Source organism: Cydia pomonella, chromosome 4 (assembly GCF_033807575.1).
Source record: "Cydia pomonella isolate Wapato2018A chromosome 4, ilCydPomo1, whole genome shotgun sequence".
Taxonomy (NCBI): Eukaryota; Metazoa; Arthropoda; class Insecta; order Lepidoptera; family Tortricidae; genus Cydia; species Cydia pomonella.
Genome location: NC_084706.1, coordinates 2,545,525 through 2,560,488, shown reverse-complemented (window position 1 = coordinate 2,560,488; position 14,964 = coordinate 2,545,525). Strand labels below are relative to the sequence as shown.

General features: G+C 38.3%; 1 protein-coding gene across 1 annotated transcript; it reads right to left on the bottom strand.

The window, feature by feature from the left end:
• Positions 1–147: 147 nt before the first annotated feature.
• On the bottom strand, positions 148–14,722 carry LOC133516848 (uncharacterized). Its single transcript, XM_061849840.1, has 10 exons — positions 14,038–14,722; positions 13,290–13,484; positions 11,917–12,021; positions 11,432–11,687; positions 10,268–10,395; positions 5,983–6,177; positions 4,930–5,213; positions 3,160–3,235; positions 666–833; positions 148–388 (listed from the first exon to the last, which is right to left on the bottom strand). The coding sequence occupies exons 1-10, from the start codon at positions 14,053–14,055 to the stop codon at positions 221–223; spliced, it is 1,593 nt and encodes a 530-aa protein (XP_061705824.1). The 5' UTR covers positions 14,056–14,722; the 3' UTR covers positions 148–220.
• Positions 14,723–14,964: the final 242 nt, after the last annotated feature.

Genomic DNA, 14,964 nt, shown 5'->3' with positions numbered 1-14,964 from the left:
TATTGAATCAATCCAATTAATTTCATAGGTAGTTTACTTCTGGCTAGCAGTTACGCCAATTGGGAAATTAGGCAGCGGAGGGAATCCTCCAAAGCTGCTGAGGGTGCTTCAAGAAAATAAGGAGGATTGATGAATGAATACTGAACATTTAAATTATCATTTTATGTGATTACATTTTATGTAGATTTATTAGTCACTGACTTAATGCGAGCATCTGCCTCTAAATATCGAGCATTTCCTCTATACGTATCGAGTAAGGCACGTCGTGCACAGTGGTGAAGTTGACAGCATTAGAGCGCGCCACCACGTCCGACACTATTTGGTCGCGAAACTCCTGCCAGCGGCGCGCCGACACGAACTCTTTGAACAGTTGCTTCTTTGTGGGGATCTGCAAAATAATCTCTTTTTATATTTACAATAAAAAAAAACAGTTTACACTGGTACCTGGCCTATGAAATATGACTTAAAAACATTATAGTGAAATACTTGTGGTGAAAATCACATGACGATTAGCACAATAAACAACAATAATTGGCGTCGCGAGGGGGGAACCCCCTTCCCCCAAGATAATAAAAATGTTTGGCGCGCTATCTCAGCTGGCTGGCTGTTAGAAACTTGGCAAACACTTAGAACACGGTATGGCATGGATAATTATTTAAAGCCACCTTCTTCTCGAGATAGTGCTGTATGCGAGTCCAGATGTTGGCAGTGTTCCGCTGCAGCAGCCAGACCTTGGGCAGCAGCATGCAGTCGACGGGCGTGAGCGCGACGATGCGCCGGTCACGCATGTTCTCACCGAAACCAAACGTGGACCCAGGGTTGAAGATAACCACCTGCTCAAAAATAACATAAGAAATACCCACCAAAAGCATGTCGGGCCAGGCTCAGCTCGGGCCGTCAAAATAGATTTAGCAAAAACTCAAATATAGCACAACTGCCGGCCTAGCCAAGGTGACAATCGCTATCGCTTCGACAACGAAACGCTTTGTCTCTTTATCGCTCGTCCATATTAGTGCGACAGTGACAGTTGCGTTTCGATCGCTACGGAGCGTAAACGATTTGCACATTGGCTACGCGGCCTGATCATGTTCGCTATCGTTTTCCTTGAAAGTGTTTACTATGCTCTAATTTCACAATTTCGATTTTATTTTTGGACCCATGGTTCAAAAGTTAGAGGGGGGGGAGTGGCACAACTTTTTTTATTTCATAACGATTATTTCCAAAAATATTGTTTATCAAAAAAAATCATCTCCATTTTTCGTGTAGGGGAGTCTAAGTGATTACGGAACCCTAAAAAAACATTTTCATGATTTGGGTCTGTATGTAAATCACAGTGTACAAGGGCTGCCTTTTATGTCTTGTCGTTTACAAACCTTTAGTACTTAATAATAAAAAAAACAGTTATTGCAGAGCATACAGCTCTGTGTAAGAATGTTAATCTCGCGATGAATAAAAAAAAAAGAGAAAAGAGCGTACTCCCATCTTAAATGCCGGCAACGCACTTACAGCCCCTCTGTTGTTACAGGTGTCCATGGGTGGCGGTAATCGCTTACCATCAGGTAATCCGTCTTCTCGTTTGCCTCCTGTATCATAAAAAAAAGAATACCACATTTGCTGAGCGATGAGCAAAAACGGCTCTTGTTAGATGGTGTCATAAAACTGTGAATAAACGGAGAGTCAAAACACGTCTACGATATGATCAGTGGGGATGAATCTGAGATGTATGCCTATGATCCAGATTCCAAGCAGCAGTTGAGTCGACTGTTTGGGTCTTCCAAGATGAACCAAACCCAACAAAAGCCGTACGCTCTAGAAGCACTTCGAAGAAAATGGCCGCTTCGTTCGTGGCAAAGGCTGGCTACGTGCGTATTGTGCTACACTACAAGATCGTAAAATGGTTAATGATGACTGGTATACATACGACAATTTGCTTGCCACAAGTTATCGCAGAGTTTCGAAAAAAAACCGAAACGCTGAATAATACTGCACCACAACAATAGGTACAAGCTCTCGCACTTTTTACACAATTCTAGACCACCCACCGTATAGCCCTGCCGATTTTTTCACGTTCCCAAAAATCAAACAAAGTCTTCGAGGTCAACCTTCTCGCACACCCGAAGAAGCGGTGGACGCATACAAATCGGCCATTTTGGCAACCCCCACTTCAGAGTCGAATAAGTATTTTCAAAACTGGTTCGAGAGAATGCTAAAGTGTTTCAAATGTCGTGTCATGGTGAATACTTTGAAAAACAATAAATGATAATTCACTTCCAAATTGTCTATGGTTATTGCAAACGATACACCAAAGACAACCCTGGTATCTACTAGTGGGACGAGGTAAAAGGATTTTAAATAGGTATTCTTTAACTATAGCTTTATCTCGCCTGTGGTCATCTGCTGTCAATTCAGCAGTCAGCACAAGATCTGAACTCTTCAAAGTACAAATAATATATACCTAGTAAAGGGTGAGTGAATAAAGGGAAAGCTTGAAAAGATGTGCCGTTTGAATGACTTTTATACATCTTTATGAGATTCATAGACATGTTCATGTTTCTATGCAGTGTACAGTACCCCTAGTGTAAATTTGATCGACATCATAACGTGACGAACGCGTTTGCGTTAAGTCTCATTTTGTATAGGATTTTGAGTTTCCAAAACGTCCCGCTTGGCGCGCTGTTTCTAAATCCCATACAAAATGAGACTAAACGCAAACGCGTACGTCACGTTTCGCTATCGAATAAATTGACACTAGGGGCTCTGTACCCCTAGTGTAAATAAATTCGATTTTTCGAAACTCAAAATACCATACAAAATAAGACGCAAACGCGTATGTCACGTTTCGCTATCGAATAAATTTACACTACAGGGGTACAGCATACTAGGTACATGTCAGTTACTAATCGGAAACAACTTAGAACCTTATGGCGTTATTCATAATCTTCTGCAAATCTAACAAACCGTTGAAAATCGTTTCTCCTTATCCGTCATTCATCATCATCATTCGTTATTTCTGTTTGTTAGAAAGACACTAACAAAAGTTTTTAAAAGTATTTACCAGGTTAAAGTTTTATGAATAAGGGAGATACAGCGGTATTTTGAATAAGGTAGTTTTATCGACTCTTTCTTAAAGTTAAATTGATATGTCAGCGGGTACCAAACCTGCATGAAATACGTTCGCAAATTAGCTGGAGCAGGCTTCTGTGGCATTTCGAAAACTGGAATTGAATCACTTAACCTGCCAAAAAAAAAACAATAAAATAAAATACATTCACTCGAGTATTACCGTCATTTTATACTTATTTGAGTAAGAATTAAAAACATAAAAGCCTTCTTCCAGTGGCGTGGTCGTACGTAAGTATGGCAAAATGGGCATCAAATGGGCCCTGGGGGCAATAGGTCAATCAAATGTGGTTTAAAGAAAAAAATATCTCCTAAGGCGCCCAAAATGAATGAAGGTATTAAAACGATGTCTAACTTGCTGAGAATTCATTCCTCAAAACGCTTTTTATGGATCTAATTTCATTGGCCTATAAATATTAAATACCTACTTTAAGAGCTGAAATAGTAAGTAAATTGTTTAACCGATTGTTGTACTAACTAGTTTGAGTACACCTTAGCTGTTGAGTGTTGAAGACGCAGTGAATTCAGCGGTGGCAGCATGGTTGCATTTTTATCACCTGTCACTATGCCTATCACTTTCGCACTTACATACTTGTTAGAACGTGACGGGCATGGTGACTGGCAATAAAAATGCGACCGTGCTTAGCCCGCAGGTTGTTCTGTGTTCAGGTGATCGTGAGCAAGATGGGTGTGCGTGCCCGGCATCGCGGAAAATCATTGATTTAAAATAATGTAATCTATCAGTTTGATAAAAATTAAAATTGCCTATTTCTAGAAGCAATTTTCAAATTTTTAGCTTTTGTGCAAAAATTGTTAAAAATGTTTAATGGTGCGTTTTAGACCCATGTTTTTTTTCTATCGAGAAAAAGTTGTTTGATCGGGATTTTTTGATTGATATTATGATAAAATTAAAATAGCGCTACTATTTTTCAAAAATTCTACTCTGCCCACGACACTTTAATAGGCTATTTTACGTTTTTGTTTATATAATTATTAATAAATGTTCGTATAGCTTCGATAACCGACTGGTATTTTTATTTCCGGAAAATAATACCACTATAAGCAAATAAATTTTGTTTACAATTTAAACGATAAATGTTCGCGCCAAAAATGCAGCCGCCATTGTTGTGATGTCATAATAGCAGTGCAGTTTTATTTTTATACGATGTGCAATTTCAATGAAATGTTAAATGTGCAGTGCTAACTACTATTTCTGCTATAGTGACGTCACTTGCGAGAAAAAATGGTAATCGGCGTTTTCGGTTACGTGGCATACAGATAACATACAGATGGCATACAGAAAACTACGATTTTTAATTTTGAAATTAAAAAATAATCTCGTTTATTAATAACAAAGTAGTATCGAATACGTATTTCTTATAATTCGATTCGGTGTTTCCAAAATGGGCGAGGGCCCGTGTGAAAGAAGAATGCGGCGGTCAATGCCACTGTGCGAGCGGACAGCAATCTTATTATGCCCAGACGATAGAGATAGAAAATACATACATAAAAATACATACATAGGCTACGGAGACTGCTTACCCTCAGGCGAGCCGTATGCTTGTTTGCCACTGACGTAGTAATAAAAAAATGGCGTGTCAATGTCCGAAATTCTTCGTGCTTAGAGTCCTTACTTCAATGATGGAAAAGGAGTAATTTAAAAGAGTTCTACGCCTAGTTAGATACGATTATGATGACATGGGCTGATAAAACACTTTTTAAAACAATAACCGTCGATAAATGATTGCATCAAAAAACAAATTTTTGACAACTAACTTTCTTTTCTAGATAATACGAGACAATTCTAACCTTACAGAACCCCGGTGCAAAATTTCGCTAGGCGGTTTCAATACCATATTCGAGATGGCCGGTTCATCGTCATCAGTCGCTTCTATGGCCGTTTGACTCCATCCTAGTTTGATATCACTCTCTCGAGTGTCACGTCGCTGCGACGTTGTATGCTTCAGAACCCCGTGGAGTTTTGACGCTTCTTGCTGCGCTGCAGCTTCATTGGTGACGGATTTCATTACGCTGGTGCCTTTATTTCCAAACCATTTTTTTTCTAAAGAAAGTTCTTGTTCCTGCTGTGGTACCTAAAATAAATACACAGGCATAACCAGCATGGTTTTAGAGACGTACCTAACCAAGAATAAGATGTTCTACGAAAAAGTTTATTTCAAATCTTCAGCTGCGAAATCGGAATATTGTTTTTACTAAATATTTGATACTGCTTTAGATTGTTACCCAAGTGTTTTATAAGACATTTAAGTATGGAAACTTGATTCAATGTTTTCCCATAATATTTGGACAGTATGGGACTGAATCGCATACACAGAACTGTACTTGCATATATTTATTTCTCCTTAGATTTCAAAAGTAGCGTCACGTTACAGTAAAGCCGTCATTTGGTCAAAATAATAGACACTCGGCAGAAAAAGTAACTTAGCGGGCGAGAGATGTTCAAAATTATGTTATTATGTTGTACACAAACTCATAAATGTACATGACTGTTCAGTACCCCTAGTGTAACTTTGATCGACATCATAACGTGACGAACGCTTTTGCGTTAAGTCTCATTTTGTATAGGATTTTGAGGTTCCAAAACGTCCCGCTTGGCGCGCTCTTTCGAAATCCAATACAAAATGAGACTAAACGCAAACGCGTACGTCACGTTTGGAAATCGAATTTATTTACACTAGGGGTACAGGTAAGTATAATTTAGTTTAGTAGACTTAATTTTTCTAGAAAAATCGTGCGATCTCTATGAAACCTTTTTTATACAGGAAAAATATACGCAGTAGAATATCTACACCGACTAGACAGTTAGTGCCAATGTATGGCCGCGCCATACTTGGTACTAACATAGGGATCGTACAACGTATAATGGCTGCGGCCGAGGTGCGTCGTGATGTTAACTTGCAGCGACTCAATCATCTGGCAGCGCCCTGAGAGTATGAAGTACACGAAGTTGGCCACGCCCTCGCCGTCGCCGAGCAGGGTCTCGTTCGGCGCGTAAGACTTCATTTTGGCTGTTATACAACCTTCGCGTCTGGTCATCTGTAGCAATACAGATTGAAATTTTAACCACCAGCTTCCTAGTGACTTAATTGGTCACACTGAACAACTCTTAACCCTTTTCCAGGCATAGTACGATTTATCGACCACATAGAATTTCAACTTTAGCATTCCGATTTAAGGTTCAAATTAGATTACACTTTCAGGAAATATTACTTGTCTTCAAATGAATCATCAAAGCTGGATTAATTGTAATATATTTGGCTTTTTTGGGAAAACCTTGTAGATTGGTGCGGCCTGGAAAAGTGTTAATATGGGACCATGACCGAACCGCGAAAAAAAATTTGGCAGTCCTATAGAAATCAGCGGCATCAGATCAGTTGGAATGTATGAAACAGCCAAATTTTCGGGCATATCGGTATCTGATTAGGAAAATGCAGAAGTATTTTTTGACGCAAAAAATTATTGGCCTTGTATTGTATGGAGGGTTGGCCGATTTGGACGACATGCCCATAGAAAAAAAATGCGTTAAAAAACTTCTTACTACTTGTTTCCTACGACGACACACGATACCGAATATGCCATTACGTATAACCACTATTTTTATTACACCTTGCAGAAGAGCGAAAGCGCCGCGAGTGTCAAGCGCACACAATGCTTCCTTCCTCGAAATACCAGAAATACCAGATATAGACATGCAATAGGTACAAACGAGAAGTGGCAAAACTGCTTTATTAAGGAAAAGTATATTAGACATGGCGTCCAAAATATACAATTCACTACCTGAAAGCCTTAAAGTATTAGAGATCCAAAAGTTTAAAAACATATTAAAGACAGAGCTCATCAAAGGAACATACTATACCATCAATGAATTTTTATCTGACAAAAACTTTGCCCGTGACCAAAAGTATCCTTTCTATTAATTTATTTTATGTGACATAATTTCAATGTATCCGAATGTAAAATTAATTTGCTATAATGTAAATATGTAATAGGTTCTAAGCTATCTAGATAATAAGTTAGCTATAAGACTAAATATTTGTACACCTATATGGTAGATCACAGAGTACTATATCATTTCACTGTCATCTGTATTACCTGTGTTTCACAAATAAAATATTACTTACTTACTTCCTCGAAAAATATTATGAGATGCAGAGGAATAGGGCTCGTCTGACGCGAAAGGCATTAGGAAGAAATGTGGAAGGATGTAGGAGGAAAGATAATGCAAAGAAAAGGTGGATGGGCTGTGTAAGAGATTATATGAAAAAGGAAATGACGAGATTGATGAGAAGACGGACGTTAGAGAGGTAAAATACACGCTGCGCCGACCATGGGAAAAGGGCAAGCGAATGATAATGATGACTAATGAAATGGAATTCGCAAACATCAACAACGTATAGGAAGCAAATACAAAACCTTGGATCACGTCATCCATATGTTTTACGTTTTCTTTTTTTGTAACTTTGACCTCAATCGCTAATTTCAAAAAAATCTTGTGACAGAAAGAGATTAATAGTATTTTATACAATCGTGATATGATATAATAGAGAGCTTTTCAGTCGAGTACTGTGTTTTGGCAACGAAGCAAATTTGGAAGGGAGGCGAATAGGGGAATTTTCGGTAATACTCGAGCGTGGCAGTTTAAGATATGAGAGATACCTTAGACCTAATAGAACAACCTTGTAAAGTATTTAGCTCTATATGTAGTGACGCGCGCCTAGGATAGACGATCAGATTAGTAAAAAAAAATCGATAGTCTGAAATACTCGAGCGCGTCAGATTAAGATATTGGGGGTTGATTTTAGTGTTTTAAGACTAAATTTAACTAATCTGACGATAAGTCCTTGACGCCGCCGAGTTGTAGGGTCGCGAACTTGTAAAAAAACGTTAATCCGGCATTCTCGAGCGCAATTTTTATTTTTTTTTTATTTTGAAGAATATAATCTAAAACTTACTAAAAATACAAAATCTGCCGGTTTCCGCATGACCGGAAGTGTGGAGGAGCCATTTCGTTATCCGAAAAACGCGTTGCGGCATATAAGTCGCGAACGATACATTTTACAAAAAAAAAGTTTAAATAAACAAAAAAGGTAATTTTATTTTACACAAAAAAGGTCTCTTTACATTTTTGTCCAAAGTTAAAATTTTTTGACTTGAAGCATCATAAAAACTCAAACTCCCGGTTTTTTTAGTATATCTCGAAAACTGAGGGTGTTAAAAAAATTGATATGAAATAACGATGATTAAATTATGTGACTTTTATTATATCTCAAAATTTTTTTTTTCTAAAGCTTCTCGACTATTTTCGTGGACTCGGAAAAAGTTACGCGTATCTGTATACAAAAGTATTATTAACATGTACAGTTTCATGTATGTATATTATTCAATAGCCTGTTGATCCTCAAATTGTTTTTTGGACGTACCGTAAGCAAAACGAAGTGAAGAATTGAAGCAAAAAAGAGGAATTTGCCGTAAACATTTAATACAATTTTTATATCATTTCATTTTTTTATACAATAAATAGTACAATTCGTACTACATTTCATCTACATTTACGTTGGTTGCATCTATCGCTTTATTGTCATTCTTAAAATCCCCGATTTATCAAGGAGAAAGAAAGGAAAAAAAAGAAACCAAAAAACATTTTTCGGTCAGATTAAGAGAACCTACCAACATTTTTGTCAGATTAAGAAAATATGCTTTCAGGATACCGAGATAAACCTCCCCTATGAAAATCTGACGCGCTCGAGTATTTCAAAAAAACTTTTTTTTTTGCATTTTCAAAAATTCATCGTAACTTATCGTCACGCCGAAATCGTCAGTTTTTTTAAAGGGAGCTTCCTTGGGGCCTACTTAACACCCCTTCCGAAAATCTGACGCGCTCGAGCAATTTTTTTTTTGCATTTTTGACTACTTTATATTCCTACCCCCACCACGCAAACCGGCAGATTAGTATACCGTTGTTATCAGAGGCACTTGGGGCATACGTAGTATGAATATCTGACGCGCTCGAGAATGCCCAAGTAACTGTTTTTTTTAACATTTTTGAAAAACCGTACACGCCAAACCCACCGCTAAAATGGTTTTTACCATACAAAGCTCGTATTCTTATAACTTTTCGAAATTATTTTATCTTTCGATTTTGATAGGCCTCGACGGCGCCGTTGAATTACGCCATTTAGCTACCTCGCCTCCCTAACTAAAATGAGGTACGAGATTGAAAAGCTTGATTATATTACTATTGTATACAATACTTTTTCTACGAGTCAATAAAAATAATGTTTTAAACGAATAAAATCATGCAGGTAAACAAGCCAAAAGTATACAGCTATTTAAGATACGCGAGCAGCCGCGATACCTTCATACTCGTACGCGCCCCGGCCGCTGGGACCCGGCTGGGTGGTCAACGACACCTTCTCGTAACTCCTGAGGCCCTAGTACTTGCTATGGAGACTAACAAGCAATAGTAAGCGGTTTTCGTAGTCTATGGGTCTTGCTATATTAAGGGTGTCACATGTGCGTTTATGACTTATGAAGCAATTGTTTCTACTATACAACCTAAAATTAATTTTCACCACACCAACTGGCCGTCTTGATTGTTCAAAAACTAATGAGAAAGTTGCATTTTATCCACATGTGGGGCAAAGTAATCAGATGCAAATTTTGAGTCGTTTCCTTATGTAAGCTGGTAGAATTGACTTTTAAATGATGATTTTGGATGATACATTTTTAATTAAGTTCATTTGGATTTGATTTGGTTAGATTTTTTTTGATAAGTATTTCATGTTTCGTATTTTCCTCGCGTTGGTGTGGTGAAAAATGTTGTGTTTCACTCAGAGGCAAAGTTTGTTTAACCCTCGTGCCTTGAAACCCTCGCAACGCTCAAGATTCCACTTCTCGAACCACTCGCTACGCTCGCGGTTCAATTTTGAAATCTTTCGCTTGCTCGGGTATCAATATTAGCACGAGCGGTTAAACAACAACTTTGCCCCCTTAACTACAACAACAAACAAAACAATTTTTTTTTTTTTTTTTTTTTTGCAACAAATAACTATTGAGCTATCGTTTTGTTTCGTCCTCGTATACAAAAAATGAATAAGGACATACATATAAATGATTGTCATCTCACCTCGTCGAGTCCGTCGAAATAAGTGAACGCCGACATGGCGCGACGCACCTCGTCCCATTGCTTCTGCACCAACGCCTGCAGCACGTGCTTAAAGTCTCCCTTCATCAACGCTAGCAATTCGCAGTGACCTATAGTAATCAGGACATACATAGATAGATATCATGACAAAAACTAAATAGGTACGAGTATAACCAGCATGGTTTTAGAGACGTACCTAACCAAGAATAAGATGTTCTACGAAAAAGTTTATTTCAAATCTTCAGCTGCGAAATCGGAATATTGTTTTTACTAAATAATGAAGAACTTATAATTAAAATCAGGGACCGGTCGTCCGGTATCCCCTTCGAGGGTTTTGGATAGGATACGTCGATACATTCATTCGACTTTTAAAGTGCCATAATACGGGGAAGCAGTTCTCTTCGAATGATTGATACCCGTTCCTAAGCGCTAATCTCTTGAAGGGATATTCCTTATACCGCTTATGCCATTTTCAACTTTCTCTAATAAAAATAGAATCAATGTTGCTAATTTATATTTAAAGTGAAGGACTGGGTTCCTAGCGCGTCGCGTAGCGTCATAAATTTTTGAACTAGGAAGGAACCTATTATAGCGGTAGGTCTGATAGGAAAACCCCTCTAGAGCTACAAAATGAACGGATAATCAATTCAAAGAGAAAGCAAATCGTTGGGGCTATCCGATAAAGCACTAAGCCAGTTAAAAGCTTTTTTCTGAGAAGGAGTGGACGGGTCTCTGATTAAAATATAACTTAGACCTAATATCTAATTGTTATCGAGACCTGAGCATTATGTAAATGCTTGAATCCTTTGAAGAGAACTCTCATATTATGAACAAAAGTTTTTTTAAAACGTATTGTCCACATGACATTCAAGGCAACATTCAATTTACGCCTATTTCCCTTAGTTTTAATTAAAATAAAAAAAATTACGTAGTATTTGCTAAAGGCTCGAATGCTTTTAATAAGTTGCGCTTAAAACACTTAATAAAGGACTAGAATCAGAGATATAAAATACTTTAAAGATTTTAAGTGCAAAGTCGCGTAAAAACCATTAGAGTTCTTCAAATGTAAACTCAAAAGACTTCCTACCAACACCCGCTGGTGTAAAAGCGTAGTCGGAGTCTATACAACTTCCCACAGAATCCTACCGGTAGTAGTGACCGTAGCAGTTCTCGGCGTGTTGTGCAGCAGTGAGACATCTCCGAACATGTCTCCGCTGGTCATCGTGTCCACGTCCACGGACACGTACTGCTGCAGCAGGTCGTCGTAGAACAACTGGCTCACGGTCACGTCTCCGTTAACTATGAAGTACATGGCGTGGGCCTCGTGGTGCTGCCGCACGATCACGCGGTTCGGACCGTAGTACTTGAAGTAAGTCGCCGCTGCCAGCTTTCTTCTCACATTCTATGAAGAAATGTTTATGGTCCAAAACTTTCCAGGCCGATTTTTTTAAACGAATTTTGAAGCCACACTTGTTACAAAAAATATACAGTACGGTAATTTTAAATGGGACAATAAGGGTTGACTAAATATATGAACTGTATGTCAGAGACCTTCCATGATTTTTTAATTATGGCTTGTTTTTGTTGAAATGTAAACTACTGAAAATCTGGAACGAATCATGTACTCGTACCTTGGGATATCGTTTGAAGCACTTCAAGTCACCTAATTTCCGATAGAGATATTGCTGCTCCTGATGCGTACGTTCTGTCGCAGGCTTGTTCAGCAAGGCTTTATCCTAAAATTATTTGAGTTTTAATTAATATATTTAATTCTGATGGGTAGATCAAATACTTTTTCTTAAAGTACCTAAAAGCATAATCCTAGTAACTAGGTCGTTCCATGGATTTTGAAAGGGCAGCTGCTGAACTGAAACTAATGCTGTGCCGCCCAAAGCTATTGATAAGTCAGCTATACACTGTGTTTTTTTTAATTCCATTAACATCAGGGTATGGGTAAGTACGTTTAAGGAAACTAAATGGCATAGTTAATTTACAAAAAAATGTATTTTTTTTCTGTAAAAACTATTTCAAAGTTGCATATAATAGCGTTATTGTAACACGGGCATTGCATTTAACCCACCCAAACAATTGAAAACTGTGACATATGGTGACATATCAATGTCGTATCGAACATCGATCGTCCGAGATAGTACGTACGTTTAGTAGCAAATGTATAAACTCATACTAAACACTTCTTCTTCTTCCTCGCCTTGTCCCGGCATTTTGCCTCGGCTCATGGGAGCCTGGGGTCCGCTTGACAACTAATCCCAAGATTTGGCATAGGCACTAGTTTTTACGAAAGCGACTGCCATCTGACCTTCCAACCCAGAGGGTAAACTAGGCCTTGTTGGGATTAGTCCGGTTTCCTCACGATGTTTTCCTTCACCGAAAAGCGACTGGCAAATATCAAATGATATTTCGTACATAAGTTCCGAAAAACTCATTGGTACGAGCCGGGGTTCGAACCCGCGACCTCCGGATTGCTAGGCCTCTAAACTCATACTAAACACTAAGGAATATGTAAACAGGCCCTAAGGGAAGTGTACACTTTGATTATCTCCGAAATGATGTTTATTAGTATACCGGTCTTTGAGAAAGTTACTTAATTTAGCTCAGGAATGCACCCTTGAAATTAACGGGGAAAAAAACACGGTTAGAGTGGCAAACACAACTTGTCAGTGAGTAAGAACCAGGAAATTTATACTCATCCCTTTCTTTGCGCTGCTAGTATTAACGTAAGATAAAGACAGTTTCTCTCTATGTTCGAAATGAGACAGTCCGGCTAAACTATAAATTGATTCTTCTGTTGTCGCCATGACATTTTGGCTATCCCACGACGACGATCCTGGCTACATTGCGCGCGACGTACGTACGTACACGACTTACGTCATGAACAAACACGAACAAGGTTGGGGCACTTAAATAAATGTATTACCTAATAATATTGCTTGGGTATTTATTTTTCATGGCACAACTTATTCTTAAAGATTGATAAAAGCTTAACCTGTATATCTAACAACCGCTTCTTCAGTTGCTTTGTCCGGATGACTTGCGTAACCCGCCGTTGCACGTCATCCACGCCCTGGTACTCGTCAACGCCCTCTATAAGCCAGTACCGGTTCGCAAGAACGAGTCGCCCGAGCGCGCGAAACTGACATTTAGCGCGAAACTTTTTGCGCATCTGTTCCTCGGGATTTTCCTGGAATGTTCGTTGTTACTTAGTTCTACATTCTGTAAACGGTGCTCAGCAAATTTGAACATCATTTCATCTGATGGCGCATATGCCAACAGCAACCCACTTAACCGAACATTGGTAAAACTTTAAGTCGATGCAATAATGTTTACGAACGGTGACGGTGGTACGTACTTCGAACATTTAGAGAGATTCTAATTGCCTTGTAGTGTGATTATGAATCAAATAGATTGCTTATTATTGCGTAATAATTTTAAACGTAGTAACGTACATCAATGGTAGTAGGTATACAACGACACTTCTGTCAGCGTCAGGTCGGTAGATCTACCTACCGTCCCTCGTATCTTTACTAGATTTGGTGCATGATTCTGTTTTTTTTATTTATATCTCTTTGCGGGAGTGATTAATTGCATGCTCAAACATGTAACAATTGTTCATCTAAAACTAAGAATTGTATAAGTAATGAGCTGAATCACTTGTACGCCGCAAACAGACAGGGATATTGTGCGGGGTTCATGTTGACTACTGAACCAAAAAATTAATGTTTAAAATCACATACCTCCTTTTTCGGTGGCATTTTGTCGTTTGCACCTACTCTATTAGTTATAAAGAGATACCAAAACAATGTTTAGAAAAAATAACAAAAAGAGCTAAGGAAACAGTCCATGAAAAATGGAGGATGTAAACAAAGAGCATAATTATAATCACTACGTGATGTAAATAACCCGGATGACATTTGTCCTATTTCTTCTTTAAATTTTTATATTTGGCTAGCGACTAAGAAGTTTTTATGGACTAACTATGAAAACGCCGTGGCCTGACGTCAGGTTGGCGGGTGGACCTTGTTTTGTGCCTAGCTCGTTTTAGGGATAGATATACTGATTTTTATTAAAAGTTTACAGAAGTACAATGTAGGTACAATATAACTGCCTACTTTTAGTGCAGTATAATGAGTATAATGTAAGTTTTCATAGGTCCACCCGCCATCTTGACGTCAGAATGGCGGGTGGACCTTTTTTGTAAAATATCTCGTTTAAGGAAGAGGTACACTGGATTCTATTAAAGGTACACTGAGGTACACCAAAGATACAATATGTTTATAAATATTTCGTTCAAATTTGCTGAGGTCCACCCGCCATTCAGACACTAACAAAAACGCCTTCGAAGGATTGGGGAAATCTTATCATCTTATTATTTATTATTATATACCTTTAAACGAGCAATGTATTTTAATTTTATATATCAGGGATCTCGGAAAAGTCTGTAGCGATTTTTGATATGTGTGTTTCCGGGGGCGATAAATAGGTCTAGGTCTTATCTCTGGAAAAACGCGCATTTTTGAGTTTTTATATGTTTTCCCAGCAAAGCTCGGTCTCCCTGGTGAATTCTTTATTCTTTGTTGGCTTCTGCCCGTAACTTAGTCTGCGGGGAATGATGATTATGATAAAAGTATCTTAGTTCTTACGTCCTTTCATGGGCCTCAAAC

Excerpts from the sequence above, each read along its gene's own strand:
- LOC133516848 (XM_061849840.1), bottom strand. Across the intron at positions 3,236-4,929 it reads TTGCACCGGGGTTCTGTAAG|GTTAAGTGATTCAATTCCAG; the intron begins GTTAGAATTGTC and ends TTTTTTTGGCAG. Across the intron at positions 389-665 it reads AGCACTATCTCGAGAAGAAG|ATCCCCACAAAGAAGCAACT; the intron begins GTGGCTTTAAAT and ends ATTATTTTGCAG.